General features: G+C 40.9%; 1 protein-coding gene across 1 annotated transcript in view; it reads left to right on the forward strand.

Moving 5' to 3' along the window:
- Window positions 1–380: 380 nt before the first annotated feature.
- Window positions 381–17,184, forward strand: part of TRIM44 (tripartite motif containing 44) — a 174,642-nt gene continuing 157,838 nt past the window's right edge. Inside the window, exon 1 of the mRNA XM_012552572.2 lies at window positions 381–1,067. Coding sequence (XP_012408026.1) covers window positions 702–1,067 — 366 coding nt within the window. The 5' untranslated portion in view covers window positions 381–701. The remainder of the gene's footprint in view (window positions 1,068–17,184) is intronic.

A 17,184-nucleotide genomic window follows, 5' to 3' on the forward strand; every position in this document is an offset into this window, starting at 1 on the left:
AGAGGGAAAGAAACAGAAAAAGAAGGGAGGGAAAAAAAATATATATATATATATATATAAAGAGAGAGAGAGAGAGAGAGAGAGAGAGAGAGAGAGAGAGAGAGAGAGAGAGAGAGAGAGAGAGAGAGAAAGAGAGAGAGTCTCCAGGCTCGAAATAGAGCCGGGCGGGCAGAGGCAAGGACAAAGGCAGGAGCTGCAACGCAGGAGGGAGGAGAGGAGGGAGGGAGACACCCAGATAGAAGGAGGGGGTGCCGGGCCGGCGGCCGAGCCAGGAGGCCAAGACCACGGGGCCCTGTTGGGGGAACGGAGCGGGCAGCGGAGCGAGGGGCTGCCGAGCCTTGGGGCGCTGGGGGCCGGGGCAGCCTCGGGGCGGGGAGCAGCAGCCGCAGTCGCAGCCGCAGCAGCAGCAGCTGAAACGTTGCTGCATGGGAGCCCGGGAGGAAGGCTTCCCCCGGCAGGAAGCGGCCCAGCAGGGGGGAAGGGGGTGTCGGGGGGAAGTGGAGCCTCTGTAGAGGCTCTCATCCCGGGGCTGGGAAGGGAGAGTCTCGCCAGGGCCTGCAGGCTTCCTCCCCGGCTCCGGCCCGCGGCTGGGGGTGGGGTGGGGTGGTCATGGACAGAGCTCGCGCGGGCTGGCTCCAGTGATGCTCTTCTAGGTCGGCCCGGCCCCCGAGCCTCCATCTGGCTCCCAGGCCACGGGCGGCATGGCCTCGGGAGCCGGCCCGGCCCTCGAAGACCTCCCCCACGACGGCACGTGCGACGCCTGTGAGCCCGACGAGGCCGAGCGGGCGGTGCAGCTCTGCGACAGCTGCGGCTTCTGCTACTGCCAGCCCCACGCCCGCGAGCACCGCCAGAGGTACCGCAGCCACCGGCTGTGGGACTACGGGGGTCCCGACGGCGGCCGCGAGGAGCCCGAGAAGCTGGAGAGGAAGAAGTGCTCCGAGCACGGCCAGGAGCTGAGCCTCTACTGCAAGGAAGACGAGCAGATCATCTGCACGCTGTGCGCAGTGGCGGGCGCCCACCAGCAGCACCCCCTCAGCACCTTGGACGAAGCCTACGAGATCATGAGGGTGAGGATGGGGCGCTCTGGGGAGCAGCTCGGGGCCAGTCGGGGGTGGGACCCCAACCTTGCCCCTTTCTCCCCCATCCCCCCAACTGAGAGGTCAGGCCTGGTGGGGACCCCTTCCCCAAGCTTAGAGAGGACCTTGAAACCATGGGGGGTAAATATGGGGTCCTGGGGGAGGAGGAGGATCTCAGGCCAGACAAGGGTTGGGGACCCCATCCTCATCCCCCTATTCCTCCAGTCTACATAGAAGCAAACTTCCTGTGATACTGTCACCCTGTTATCATGAGGATGCAGACAGGATCCTAGCTAGGAGGTATCAGGGCGCCCAGAGGCCCGTGTTTAGCTCTGGTACCCATCAGGCGTTTGGGCACCAAGTTCATCCCTTCCCGCTCAATCCATTCTTCATATCCAAAGAAGCTATGGCTTTCTAGCTTGTTTCAGGGACTCATTTAGATCAAGAGCAGTAGGATGGAAGATCCTTCATTTAGAGCCAGAGAGGAGACTCCAGGGATTACTTAGCCAGCCCTATTTTAAGGATGAGGAAACCCAAGTCAAGAGAGACTTAAGTGACTGAGGATTCAAGGTCTAGAACTGTACTGACCTTAGATGCCAGTCAGTTTTATTGTTACAGATGAGGAAACTGAGTCTCAAGTGACTTAGGATGCTAGATTTAGAGAATCTTAAAGGCCGATTAGCCCAGACCCCTCATATCTGAAGCTGGAATAAATGATGTCATATCACACAAATATCAAGCCCACAAGACAATGGAAGAAGAAAAGGGTTGACTTGTTCCTCACCTCAAAGAACCTTCTCCTAAGGTCCTACACCAGTGATTTATGATGATCTTTATTTAGAAAAGAAATCATCCCAGTTTTGGCTTTGAGTCCCCAAAACCTAGAGCACATAGTAGAGGCTTGATCTGTGCTTGCCTGTTGTTGATTGAGTCCTTCATTATAGAGATGAATCCTCCCTCTAGATGAATACAGGGAGAAGACCTACCTTGCTTTTTGTAGCTGGTTCTATGAGCCAGACCTTTTATGGATTTGAAGCTGGACGGCACCTTTGAGATTAACTGATCCACCCTCACTTTTACAGATGAAGAAATTGTTATTAAATTTGTGATCACCCATACTTGAGGTCTTTTCCAATTATTAGGGGACTTTTAGAGTTTATGTTCCCATGGTATTAGCCTTTGAGAACCCAGCATCAGCTCCCAGCTATGATAAATAATGGTGTAAGGCTGTAGGAGAGAGAACCTAGAATTGAGGGAGTTAGAAGCAGAAACAATTTAATCCCTTTTGTGAGCTTGGCTTATGTGTGATTTGACTCAAGAATCAAATGCTCCTAGCTGGATGATCCTGGGAAAGTCATTTAACTTCTGCCTGCCTCAGGTTCCTTCTCTGTAAAATCTTAAAAGCAGCTAATTATAGGGTGATTGTGAACATCAAATGAGATAATGTTTATAACGCTCTTTGCAAACCTTAAAACTTGGTAAAGATCGTAGCTGTTGTTGTTGTTGTTATTTTTATTATTCCTGGGGAAATAAAAATTAATAAAGAAACAGGCTTTGCCCCCATGTAGTTTCCATTCTAGTAAGGAGGATAATACCTGTGCAAAAGTAAATCTGATTTGAAGTGTAATGTGATGTAGATAAAGGCACAAGTGTGGTGAGAAGTTTAAGAAGGGAAAGGTCTTCTAGTTGAAATCTCACTTTTTATAGTTAGAAATTAAGACTCAGAGTGATTGGTAAAGGCAAAGACCAGGGTAGCCAGAGAGATTCAATGAATGCCAAAGGAAATTGATAAAGTATATGTGGAGCTCAAAGTGCAAAAAAGAAAAAGATGCCCATGGTCCAAGTGGTTTAGGAGTCTGCCTCTGAGCAAATAGAAAGGAAGAGAGAGAATGCAGAAAACCAGAAAGATTCTCCAAGAGTACATCAGTCAAAATGGGTCTTCTACCACCTAAAGGTGGTCACGAATCCAAAGGTTGAAAGGAATTGGGCCAACATCCACATCTTCTAATAACTGAACTGTGGATATCTCAGGACCGTGAAACATAGGGTTATTCATAGTTTTAAAGCTGAAAGGAACCATCTGATTCAAACTCCTCATTTTAAATTGGCGTAAACTGAGATCTAGAAGATCATCAGAGGCAGGATTTGAATTCAGTTTTTCTGATTCAAGAGCTGCTATTTCCAGAGTATCTCACTGCCACTGCTGTTCATTTGCTCATGTCATATTTCTGATTGGCATTAGGCATGAAAACTGTGGGGTTTTTTTCTTGAAAACAAGATTGTGTGTACAACTTCAACCTAGTGTCTTCTCTTCCTCTCTTTCTGTACTCCCCAACCCCAAAAGGAAAAGGAATACATTGAAAAAACATGAGAACTGAAGGAAAACTTAGGTAATTGAGAAAATGGCTCAAGTAGTCAAAAATGTTTAATGAACACATCTACCAAATGCCCAGTGCTTATACCAGGCCCTGGGAGGGAAGTGAAGAAGAAAAAAAGATGCATTTGACCAACCAACATAAACTTGTTTTTATTTTCATCTTGAGGGCATCCTTGAAGGATAAGAGTGGGAGGGAAGAGCTGCCTTGGTGGAAACAAGATGGGGGCGGGGGGCATCTTGAAAGTAGGTGGCAAATATGCTGGGAACATTTGTGATTTGGAAGGAGGTGGAAGAATTTTAAGTGTGCCAGAGGAAATCCCTACTTCAGGTGCAATTTTGACTCCTCTCAGAAGGCAGGGAAGGGAACCCAGTTCTCAAAGGCTTTGCCAACAGAGAACATAAGTTCTTGGGGTGGTCTGAACGCCCTATTAAAGTGGGAAGATTTTCAGGTGTCTGTTCTTCGAGTTCCAATAAAACCTAAGTTTCATGAGGGCAGGATCTCTGCTATTCTGTTTTTATATCTCCAGTGCACTTTGGCATAGTGCGTTTCGTGTAGAAGGTACCTTATAAATGCTTGTGGATTAATTGACTAGCGTACCTTAAAGCAAAGCATGCACCTCTCCAAAATGGCTTTAGAGCAATAAATTTTTTGGTTGGACAATTCTTTTTTTTTTTTTAATAGCCTTTTATTTACAGGATATATGCATGGGTAACTTTACAGCATTAACAATTGCCAAACCTCTTGTTCCAATTTTTCACCTCTTACCCCCCCCTCACCCCCTCCCCTAGATGGCAGGATGACCAGTAGTTGTTAAATATATTAAAATATAAATTAGATCACAATAAGTATACATGACCAAAATGTTATTTTGCTGTACAAAAAGAATCAGACTCTGAAATATTGTACAGTTAGCTTGTGAAGGAAATCAAAAATGCAGGTGTGCATAAATATAGGGATTGGGAATTCAATGTAATGGTTTTTAGTCATCTCCCAGAGTTCTTTTTCTGGGCATAGCTGGTTCAGTTCATTACTGCTCCATTAGAAATGATTTGGTTGATCTCGTTGCTGAGGATGGCCTGGTCCATTCAGAACTGGTCATCATATAGTATTGTTGTTGAAGTATATAATGATCTCCTGGTCCTGCTCATTTCACTCAGCATCAGTTCGTGTAAGTCTCTCCAGGCCTTTCTGAAATTATCCTGTTGGTCATTTCTTACAGAACAGTAATATTCCATAATATTCATATACCACAATTTATTCAGCCATTCTCCAACTGATGGACATCCATTCAGTTTCCAGTTTCTAGCCACTACAAAAAGGGCTGCCACAAACATTCGTGCACATACAGGTCCCTTTCCCTTCTTTATAATCTCTTTGGGATATAATCCCAATAGTAACACTGCTGGATCAAAGGGTATGCACAGTTTGATAACTTTTTGAGCATAGTTCCAAACTACTCTCCAGAATGGTTGGATTCGTTCACAACTCCACCAACAATGCATCAATGTCCCAGTTTTCCCGCATCCCCTCCAACAATCATCATTATTTTTTCCTGTCATCTTAGCCAATCTGACAGGTGTGTAGTGGTATCTTAGAGTTGTCTTAATTTGCATTTCTCTGATTAATAATGACTTGGAGCATCTTTTCATATGACTAGAAATAGTTTCAATTTCTTCATCTGAGAAGACAATTCTTTTTTTCTATAATAGCTTTTTATTTTCAAAAGCCATGCAATGATAGTTTTCAGCATTTACCCTTGTTAAACCTTGTGTTCCAAAATTTTCTCCCTTCCCTCCACTCCCTCCCCTAGATAACAATCTATGTTTAACATACACAATTCTTCTATACATATTTCCACATTTAGCATGCCATGCAAGAAAAATCAGATCAAAGAGGGAAAAAAATGAGAAAAAGAAAAAAAGAAAACAAGCAAACAACAAAAAAGCTGAAAATACTCTCTTGTGATCCACATTCAGTCCCCCCAGTCTTTTTAGAGTCAGATGGCTCTCTCCATCACCAGTGTATTGGAATTGGACTGAATGACTTCATTGTTGAAAAGAGGTATGTCCATCAGAATTGATCATCGTATAATCTTTCTCTTGCTGTGTACAATGATTTCCTAGTTCTGCTCATTTCATTTAGCATCAGTTCATATAAGCCTCTCCAGGTCTCTCTGAAATCCTCCTGCTGATCATTTCTTATGGAACAATAATATTCCATAACATTCATATACCACAATTTATTCAGCCATTCTCCAACTGATGGGCATTCACTCAGTTTCCAGTTTCTTACCACTACAAAAAGGGCTGCCATAAACATTTTTGCACATATGGGTCCTTTCCCTTTTTAAAGATACAAGCCCAGTAGAGACACTGCTGGATCAAAGGATACATTTATCATTTTAATTTTAATTTAATTTATCATTTTAATAACTTTTAATTGAGAAGCCTTTGGGTCAATTCTGTGATAACAATGAAACCTCAGCCTTATTTTTTGACATTTCTAAATTTTCTTCTTTTCTTCTTGAACTCTGACAATTTGTGAAATGCTGTGGCCTTTTAAAAATCTTGCATGGTTCCTTCCTTTATTTGTTCAGCACTTACTAAGAGGTCTGGACTTGGAGCCATGAGAGATTTGGGTTCAAATCCCAACTCGACTGATACCAGCTGGGTAACCCTTGGCTTAACCTTGCTGTCCCTTAATTTCTCTATTTGTAAAATGGGGATGCTGAAACAAAATACTTGCAGATCTTAAAGTGTCAGGGACATATAATTCACTACTTGGAAGGAGTGTGAGAGAAGAACTGGGACAAATCACCTGAGTTCTCAGTGTCTTTATCTATAAAATGAGTAGATGGGGTGGGATGGCCTCTGAGGTTCAAGCCGACTGTGGACCTGTCTTCCTGCCTCTGGACCAGTGCTCTGTCTGCTCTCCTTAATGGGCAAAGCTTCCTGAGAAGCTTTGGAGAGAAAGGCTGGGCTACAGGGCCTTGATGACAGGACAGCATCATCTGCCTCTCACGGCACTAGGTAGCCCTCTAAAACTCATCATAGAATAGTCACCAAGTTTCATGTACATCCACAAAATCACAGGTCTATACCAAAATGCACCCAACTCCTTAACTCACGTAAAATGGAAAATTTACAAATCTCTGTCTCTGTCTCTCTCTTTCTCTGTCTCTGTCTCTGTCTCTCTCACTATCTGTCTCTGTGTCTCTCTCTCTCTCTTTCTTTTTTTCTTCTCTTTCTGTCTCTGTCTCCTCTCTTTATTTCTCTTCTCTCTCTCCCCTCCTCTCCTCTTGATGACCTTGGACAAATCCCTTCTCCTTTCCTGGGGCTGTTTTCCCGTCTATAAAATAAAGGAGTTGTCCTCTAAAGATCCTTTCTGCTAGATATCTGTGTTCTTAGGAGTGCAGGCTTCCAAAAGGAGTGAATAAGTGAGGCTTTGGGAGCACCTGGAACAGTGGGTGCCTGAGAACAGGTGAAGTGTGGATTCTGTCCCTTTCCACCTGACTTGTATGCTTGGGGGCGGCCCCTCCTGGGAGCAGAGGAGGCCAGGCTGGAGTCCCTGCTCATGCATTTCAATGAGTTAGTGTGTCTGTGTGGGTGTTTCCTCCCTCCCACCCCCCAATATTCTTCCAAAAAAGGAGTTGGTTTCTCAGAATTGCTCTTTAGTATTAGAAACAATCTTTTCTCAGTGTCAAAGATATGATTTCAATTGGAAACCACTTCAATTTTTAGGAAAGTGAGTTTGTTAAGCTCAATATTTTAAACAGTAAAAAATTTAAAAGATTTCAGAGAGAAAGAAACAATTTGGAACAAATTTAGCTTCTGTTGGTGGGGTATATCTCCTTGGTGGAGAGGGTCTATCATTACCATTATGATACTATCCTATGCTATACTATTCTATACTATACTATCAGAAACTTCCTGATCTCCAGCTAGGAGAAAATATCCTCTCCTGGAAACTGATGGGAGCTTGACTCTTCCCATCAGGGATCTCCATCAGAATTAATAAGTCCAAATAAAGTAGTGGATAAGGCATTGGACATAGAGGCCAAAAGACTTGGATTCAAGTGGCTTCATGATCCTGGACAAGTCACTTAGTTTCTATCTGTCTCAGTTTCCCAAACTGGAAAATGGGGTTAATAATAGCCCTATTTTGCAGGGTTGTTGTGATATCATAAGTTATTTGTGAAATTTCTGGCACATAGTAGAACTGTATAAATGCTTATTTCTTCATTTCCCTTATATAGATCTCTATTGATCTCCACACCAATTCTTCATCTTCCTTCCTCTCCCACTTTTTTAGAATTTAAACATTGAATTTGGAGGAGCCCTAGAGATTATCTCATCAAACCCCTTGATTTTGCATAGAAAAACCCACCTTGATGACTCTGGGGAAGCCAAAGAGGAGATTGACTTGTTCAGGCCTAAGGTACTTTCCAACTGCAAATCGGTGATCCTTGGAGACCAAAAGGAGTGAAAGGTGGATATTGTGGCTCTACCACTATTTTACTGTGTGATTTTTTTGGGCAAATTGCCTTATTTTCAAAATGAAGGTGCCTGAAGGGTCCTTCTCTCACTGAATCCCGATTTGTTTATCTGCCCATTTAGGGGGCTCCAATCCTTCAATTGCGTCATACTTGCCAAACCCACAAGAGACTGATTCATGAATCAGAATGACAACTTAATTATGTTCTTAAGAAAGATAATGGGTAAATGAACCACAGTTTCCATCAGCCAGTCAGTACATTTGATTTTCAGAGAGATGGAATAGGAATTAGATATGGAATTTCTGCGATATAGGGAATTCTCAAATGAGGAAACTCCCTCAGTGGTTACAGATTGACACCTTCTTTACAACTTAGATTTTTAAAGAGTTACTGAGGGCACTAAGAGGTTAATCAATTTGTTCAAGACAGTCAGGATATGTCTGAGATGGGTCTGAAACCTAGGTCTCCCTGGCTCCTAAGCCAACCCTTTTATCTATTGAGCTAACTCAGAAACTCATATATATATATATATATATATATATATATATATATATGTGAATTCCAGTGAATTCCATTCCAGTGAATAAATTCACATGTATCTGCTGTCCTGTTTGATTACTTCTGTTCTCTTCTATGAATTAAAAATGTTTCAATGATCATATTTTTTTAAAAAAGGAGTTACCCAATTTTCTTTCTCACCTCTCCTTTCCAACTGCCAATGGGGAAAAAAGAAAAAACAAAACCTTCATAGTTAATGTATATACTGAAGCAAAACAAATCCCCATATTGACTCTATAATCTAAAAATGAATGTTTTACTCTGCATCTTGAGTCCATTCTTCTCTCTGTCAGGAAATGGGTAGTATCCTTTATTATTGGCCCTCTGGAAGAATAGTTTGATCATTGTTTTAATTAGAAATCTTCAATCTTTCAGAGTTTTATTTTGTTTTATTTTTAATATCATTGTAGCTATTTTGTAAATGCTTCTGGTTCTGCTCACTTTTTCCTGCGTCAGTTCATACAAATCTTCTCATGTTTCTCAACTTCCTGTGTGACAATGAGCAAGTTGCCTCATTTATGAAATAAAGGTATTCTGACATCCTTTCCTTCATAAAGTGAGATTTATTTATCAGCCCATCTATATGCCACAAATTGTTCAGCCATTCTCCTGCTAATGGATGCGCCCTTTGTTTCCAGTTATTTGCCACTATACAAAGAGCTGCTCATAAATATTTTTGTCTATATGGATCCTTATTGTACTTCTTTGATTTCTGTGGAATGTTGACCTAGCAATGGTACCACTGGATCAAAGGTTGTACACAGCTTAGTGCCTTTTAGAGAATTATTCCAATTTGCTTTCCAAAGTGACCAGGCTACTTCACAGCTCCATCAACAATGCAACAATGCGTTAATATGTCTGTTTTCCCTCAGCCCCTCCAGTGATTATTAGTTTCCTTTTTGTCATTGCTGATCTGGTGACTATGAGATGGAGCCTCAACATTGCTCATTCATCTTTCTCTAACTTAATTATTAATGACTTGAATAAAATTTTCCATATGATTACTGTAGTTTGGATTTCTTTCATTGAGAGTTCATAGTCTGACCGTTTTATCTTTTGGGGAATGATTCTTCTTACAAATTTGAATCAGTTCCTTATTTATCTTGGATAGGAAACTTTGACTAAAGAAACTTCAGCTTCTTTCCTAGTTACCTATTGACCTTCCGTGATTTCTACCAACATCTACTGAGGGTACCACTAGATCTCGCTCTTATCTCTTAAATTTGGCAGGTGGCCACCATCCAGTAATTCCTGGATGACTTTGTTAACTTGTTTTCTTCTTTAAAGGCCCTAATCTACTCATACCCACTCTGCATTTTCCCAGTGCCTTTGAGATATTTTTATTTCTTTCAACATGTTGTATACTATGTCTAAATTATGTACAGCACATTTCTTCTAAGGGAACCAAATTAAGATGGGAAAATGAAAAGAGAACTGGATATGGAATTGGGAAACTTCAATCTGAATTCTGTCTGTGACTCTTGCTGATTAGTTATGCATTAATTCTGATTCCGTAAAATTTTTCATCTTTAAAATAGGGATGATGACAAAAGTTCTTTGGAGTCTACCAACCCCAAAGTCTTGGTAGGGAAGGTTCATGATAAATCTTAAAGCTATATGTTATTACAAGTTGCTATTAACCTGAGAAGAAGCTCAGATTGGCAGAATAAGAATGTTAGAATTAGGGGGAAGAAGATTTAGACTTTAGTATTGCCTCCCACAGTAGCGTTTTGAGGAATCAGGGGCAATGATTTGCAAAGTTTGGCACTGGTTTGAAAGTCTTAGAACACAGCTCTTGAGCTGGAAAATACCTCAGAGACCATCTAATCCCACCACCTCATTTTTACAGGTATGGAAACTGAGGCTCAATGATATGAAATGATTTGCCCAAAGTTACACAGAGAGTAACCAATAGAATGGAAATTGAATCCGGTTCCCCTCATTCCATGTTAGCACTCTTTCTACTATAATTCACTGGAGCATCCATAAGGGTTTGTGTTCTAATGCTAAACTTAATATTGACTCCTTGGGTCTCAGTTTCTTTATCTGTAAAATGAAGGAATTGGATTAAATGACTTCTCATGTCCCTTCTACCTTTAAATCTATGATTCTTTATCTTTTCAGAAGTCAATTAACCATCTGAGTCTTGAACAACTAACTTAAGACCTTTCTATTAAGTTATAGAGAGGTGGAGATAAAGGGTATATTGATTTATTCATTCAGTAAGCACCTACTGTGTGGCAGATATTGTTAGGCACTAGAGAGACAAGGGGAAAAAACAGTCCCTGACCTCAAGGAGATTATATTCTACTTATTTTTAAAATTTTTATTTTTTCTCAATTCAATGTAAAATAAATATATATTTTTTAATCTTGAGTTCTAAATTCTCTCTTTCTGTATACTCCTTCTTCCTTGAGAAGGCAAGGATTAGCTATAGATTATACATGTACAGATGCATATCCAGATGTATACAGGTATACATGCAAAACAGATTGTTAGCTATTACATTCTATTTGGAGGGAAACTATATATATATATATATATATATATATATATATACACACACATACACATATATATGCAAAGTTAAATACAAAATTGATATTAAGCATATATTTCTACCATGTTTAACATATATTGGACTACTTGTCATCTAGGGAAGGATGTGGGGAAGGGTGGGGGGAAATTGAAACACAAGGTTTTGCAAGGGCTAATGTTGAAGAATTGTCCACACATGTTTTGAAAAATAAAAAGCTTTAATAAAATAATAGATATTAAGTAATTTACTGGGAAGACACAAGCATCTGGGGAGATCAAGGTGGGCTTTCTATAGGAGGAGATACTGCAGCTGAGTCTTGAAGAAAGTTGAGTTCAATGAACTAGAGATAAGAAGGGATGGCATTCCCTGTAAGGAAGACAGTCCATGTTAAAGACTTGGAGGCTAGAGATGGAATGTCCTGCATGAGGGTCGTCAGTGAGGGAAAATAATTAAACTCTCTTGCAGAGTCATTGTAAAGAAAGCTTTAGTCTTAAAATCCCCTCTAAAGGTCAGTTGTTGTTATCTGGTGTTTAATAATACACAATAGGATCTTAGATCAGGATTCAAAGGGACCCACACAAAAGTAACAATTTCCCTTAGCTTTGACAAAATGCAGTAAAACTTGCCTTCTTTATTAGATTTCTCCCACTTTCCTTATGTATCTTTTCAGGTCAAAAAGCTTCAATCACTAATTGACAATGACTAGGTAATTTAACCCCTTCATTTTATATTTTGAGGAAACTAAGTGGGAGTGACTTTTCTAAGGTCACACAAATGGCAGTCATCCAAGACAGGATCCAAACTCAAGTCTCTTGACTCCAAATACAATGTTCTTTGCACTGGACTATGTGACTTATTTAAGTTGTGTATAGCATCAGAGGAAAAGGAGTGACAGATCTCCATCTCACTAAGATGTTCTGATCCCCCTTTTTTCAAAAAAAGTGGTCCTAGAATTGTCTCTCAGCCTCCTGTCACTGTCCTCATAATTTATGACAAGTAACAATTTCCAAGATTACAGTTTTTCCTACATTTAGTTAAATGTGATGGCGGATGCTTCCTGGCCCCCATAATCTCCTGCATAAGCCAAGTCCAAATCACAGAGTAGGATGGGTAACAGCCAGTGTTCCCCGCCAGGCTGAGTGTTCTCAGCCACAGGGGACAAAAATACCTCTGCCCACTGCTTGTATTTGTTCTTAAACAACGAAAGTAAACAGAGCAGTCCTGGGTATGATTATAAAAGAAATTTGTCTTTACTTCCCTCCTCTTTCTGCCCTTTCTCCTTCCCCCATTTAGTGATTGGAGTGAGCTATCTGGGTAACCAAGACCCAGGCCCTGACTCCTGTTGGCTTGTTTTTGTAGTCCTAAAATTTGGCCTAGTGCCTCATAGTTAGTGTTTAGTAATTGTTTTACCTCCACATCTGTGAGTTGCAAAGATCTTGATCTGCATTGATAGCCAGTTAACAAGCATTTATCAAGTGCTTACTATATGCTAAGCCCAGGAGATACAAAGAAAGGAAAAATAAGATCCCTTTCCTCAAAGAACTCTTTAATGGGGGAAACAATATGCAAAAATCATATATATATATATATAGAGAGAATATATATATATATAGAACATATATATTTTGCATATATATATATGTATATATAGAACAATAGAAGGAATTTCCTCACCCAGGAGTTCCCTATAATAATGAAACCAGAGGTCCTGTCCCAATTCCTTCTTCTCTTGATTCCTCTTATATCACCTCTTGTTGCTATTCAATCATTTGTGACCCCATTTGGGGTTTTCTTGGCACAGAACTGGAGTGGTTTGCCATTTCCTTCTCCAACTCATTTTTACAGATGAGAAACTGAGGCAAATGGGTTCAAATGACTTCATGATGCCATTTTGTGATTTCCTTGGCAAAGATCCTGGAGTAGTTTGTCATTTCCTTTTCCAGTTCACTTTACAGGTAGGGAAACTAAGGCCGATAGGATTAAGTGATTTGCCCAGGCTCACACAGCTAATAAGTGCCTGAGGTTGGATTTGGATTCATGGAGATGAGTCTTCCTGATGTTAAACTCAATGTTTTATCCACCTAGCTGCCCTTTACATCAACTCTCCCTTTTTCAATTCACTTCAAAAGTTTATCTTCATATTCCTTAATTGTATATGCACGACTGGTATTTGCTAAGTGCTGATCAATTCTCCTTGAATTCAAGCAAGTAGCTAAGGGATTACCAGCCACTTACTCCCTCATCTCTTTCTCCATCCTCATAAAACAGATGTATCTTCCAGAAGATGGAAGCTCATCCACTCCAGGCTTGGGACAAGCCTGAAGAAAGTCCCTGGAGTTCCATCAACCCCATCTGCTCCTGAGGGCAGTCTGCTCTAGGGAGGCAAGAGTCTAGCCCAAATGGGAGGATGAAAGACTCAGAGAATTGAGACACTTGGATTCCTTCAGCAAGGAGTAGCATCTAGTTAGCAAGAGTGATTGGTTAAAATAAGAAGCTCTCAGAGGGACTACTTTCTCCTCTCTCTTCCCCCGTGAGATGACTCTATCTTCCAACTTAAAGCATTTTCCCTGGCTGTCCCTTATGCTTATAAATCTCACTCCTCACCTCTACCTCCTGGCTTCCTACAAGACTCAGATAAAGTTCCATCTTATTCAAGATACCTTTTCTGGTATTTTTTAATCTTGGGACTTTCCTTCTGTTGGTTTTCTTCCATTAGGAGCTCTTAAGGTATTTTTATTTTGCTTTGTTTGTCTGTTTTTGGTCTCACAGACATAACACAAAAGCAGGAAGACTATGCTATAGCCCATTCACTGAGCACATTTCTCTGCAGTTACAAAATGACACAATCTCAGAACTTAGAGGGGCTTCAGAATTCCTGTGATCCAAACCACACTCGAGTAATCAGAGATATTATTACATCTTTGGTCCAGGCGTGTGATTTCATCAGTGCTGGGAACTTCTGGTGTGTAAGGTCCCTCTCCTGAAGTAGACTGGCAACTTGTCTTCAACTCAGCTGTAGATCAGAAATTCTTTTTAAATTTTTAAATTTTATTTTATTTTTCAGATCAGAAGTTCTTAATTTTGGTTTCTTAGTGTCATGGCAATCTGGGGAAGTCTTTGGACCCTACTTCAGAATAATATTCTAAATAATTGAAGAAAATATGAAAGCTCTTCAATTATTGAAGATGATCTGAACAGTTGAAGATTAGTGATAATAAGTCATGCAATTTCCCACATCTCCCCCCGCTCCAAGTTCATGGTCCCCTAGAAATCTCTTATCCATCCTTAGGAGTGTGTAGACCTTAGGTTAAAGACCCCTGCTCTCTAGACCCTCTTCTAGGTTAAATTTCAGAAAAGCCTGTGGATACTTGCTTTCTTAGGGGTATAATCTTATCATCCCTCCTTCTGGTGAGTAGGCAGACAAGTGAAATATTGAGCACGCCCAAGAATTGCTTCTCCAAAGGATGTGACTGCTTCACATTTCAGTGTCCTGCTGGTGCAATATAGGCTAGCTAACCAAAACACAGCTGGTAGGGCTAATTTTAGGCCCACCAGGCTTGCGGATTGTCCTCCGGATGATATTCTGTTTCTCAACAGCCGGGAGAGGAGGAGGGGATGGGGTGGGGGGGAGGCTCCTGCCCTTCATTTTCCAGTTGGGACTTTGTTGGTGCACTTTTAAAGCAGATGGTCCCAGCTAAGACTGTACACTCTCAGCCCTAGTCTCTCTTGTTCCTCCTGCCGAAAGCATATAAAGATAGTAGGGTTTGCATTTTTGGAGAAGTCGGGGAACCCGGCCAGATTAGGGGGATGTCTGCAGATGTAAGAGTTAATCTGGCTCTTCTACAAATATAGAGAATGACTTTAGACAAATGGCTTAATCTCTCCATACCTCAGTTTTCTATTCTGTTAAAAGAGGATTTTATGAGAAACTGTTTGGCCACTGTGTGCTATTGGGGAAAATCGCTTCTTTCTCTGTGCTTCAATTTCTGTAAAATAATAGCTATAAAATAAGATGATTTTCAAGAGTCTTTTTAGCTCCAAACTTATGCTCCCATGACCAAGTGGATCTATTTTCTGTTTCTTGAATCCCACGTGCCTTTTCCATCTCTGTCCTTTTGCAATACCATATTTGGGGTGCTCTATCCCCACATTTCTGCCTCTTTTCTCTTGCTTTCCTTAAAAAGTCAGTTCACATCCCATTTATAAAAGGAAGTAGTTCTCCATCTTCCCTCTTGTCTGATTCCTTCCCTTATGAAATTGCTTTTATATATCTAGTCCTTTCTTGGTAGCATCATTGCTTAGCACTGTGCCTCATGCACAGTGGTGTTTAATTGTTGATTTAACTTAAATTTACCAGTTTAATGTTAATGTATGAAAGGAAAGGTCAGGTATCCTCCTGATAAGGATATCAAAAGTCTTTACCAGACATACAAGTTAAGGAAAGCCATCAACTCCAACTCCATTGAATTTTTTTTCTGAAGGGGAAGAAGTAAGGGTGGTATGTTAAAATCAACTTGGAGTCAGAGGAACTGAGTTTTAAACCAGGTCTGCTACTTGCTTCCTATGTGACTCTGGACAAAGTAGCTTCCAGCTTTCTGTCGCTTGTAAAATGAGGAGATCAGAATAAATGACTTCTTAGGTTTCTTGTAGCTCTAGGTCCACGATGCTTATGGCCAGCCTACAAGAGTCCAACCTCATCTGAATAAAAAGCCAATTTTCTGAGCCTTGGCTTCTGTCTATGAGAGTGGAATAAAGGGAGTTGTTTTTAGCTGTCTGGGAGATGCAGCCTGCTATCTAGCACTCACCTGAGTCAGGAGGAAACATCTTTCTTATTTCAGATCCTCCTGACTTTTAATATCTGTAGGTGTTTAATAAACATTGTTTCAGGCAGAAACACATTGTAAGATTGGCTTCCCCTTATTCGATACAATCTTACCCCTCATAAAAAAGGCGAACAAAATATTTTGATTTCTCTTTCTTAAGACAGATTGACATCAGCAGATTGGCCACTAGATGAGGAATTTGTTTTTCCAAATACAGCAATTTAACAAGCTCTTCTATTTAGGTCAGGGGTTTTTAACCTAGAGATCTCTAAGAAGGGTCCATGGGTGGATTTCAGAGGGGGTTATAAATTTGAATGAGAGGAAACCCTCACATTTTTTCACTGACCTTTGGTTTCCTTTGTAATCTTTTATTTTGTGGGGAGGAGAGAAGAAGTAAAGAGAAAAAGCTATTCCAATTACAAGATATATTGATAAATATGAATTGCTACAGTGGCTAAAGGATGCTGATAATCAGGATATGAGCTGACTGTCTTCCTTCTTCTCTGTCCCAGTTGCTTGGTTCCATTCATGTGGAAGATGGGGACAGAAGGGGCAGAGCAACCTTTTCCCAGAGCTAGAGGTTGAGTCCATGTGACCTAGTATGGTTAATACTTACTATTTTTTTTATCTAGATCTTTCACGTCAGTTTTATCTAGATTTTCCACCAGAGGAAAAGGCTTGATTTCACCAGAGGGTATTTTTTGGTTACTGACTGAGTATGTTATTAGAGACAAGTCTGTGTATTTTTCCAAGACTTGAGGTTTCTCTTCTATAAAATGAGAATAATGAAATCTGTCCCACACACCTCATAATATTGTTTAATGAAGATTCAATTCATTATAGATTTATTGATCATAAACTCTATGCTAGATACTATGTCAATTCCTGGGAAGACAGCATAAGAGTCATTTTTTGAGGGGCTTTTGGTTTAATTGTCAATTTGGCAAAACAGATTAGAAAGCTCTTTGAAGATCATGGACTATCCATGAATCATAGAAAGAGTTTTGTTTAGGGGAGCACCCACAGCCTGGGGCCTGAGTCATCCTCAGAGGGTTGTCTGTCAATTCAACATGAGCCCCTCTTTACAGCACATTCCAAGAATAATAAACAAAATCTGTCCTCCACCAGCTTCCCAGGGCTTGGAATGCTCCCCATGTCTATGTTTCTTGACTAATTAGTTATGTTTGTCCCAAGCTCTAGCAGAGTTGTGAAGCCACCTTCATCACTAAGTTATGGGACCGTGTCTTTTCTCAGTGTGTGTGTTCTTCATGGAACTCAACTATGGGACTCAGTTTCCTCATCTGTAAAATGAGGG

The sequence above is a fragment of the Sarcophilus harrisii genome, chromosome 6 (genome assembly GCF_902635505.1).
Source record: "Sarcophilus harrisii chromosome 6, mSarHar1.11, whole genome shotgun sequence".
Classification (NCBI taxonomy): Eukaryota; Metazoa; Chordata; class Mammalia; order Dasyuromorphia; family Dasyuridae; genus Sarcophilus; species Sarcophilus harrisii.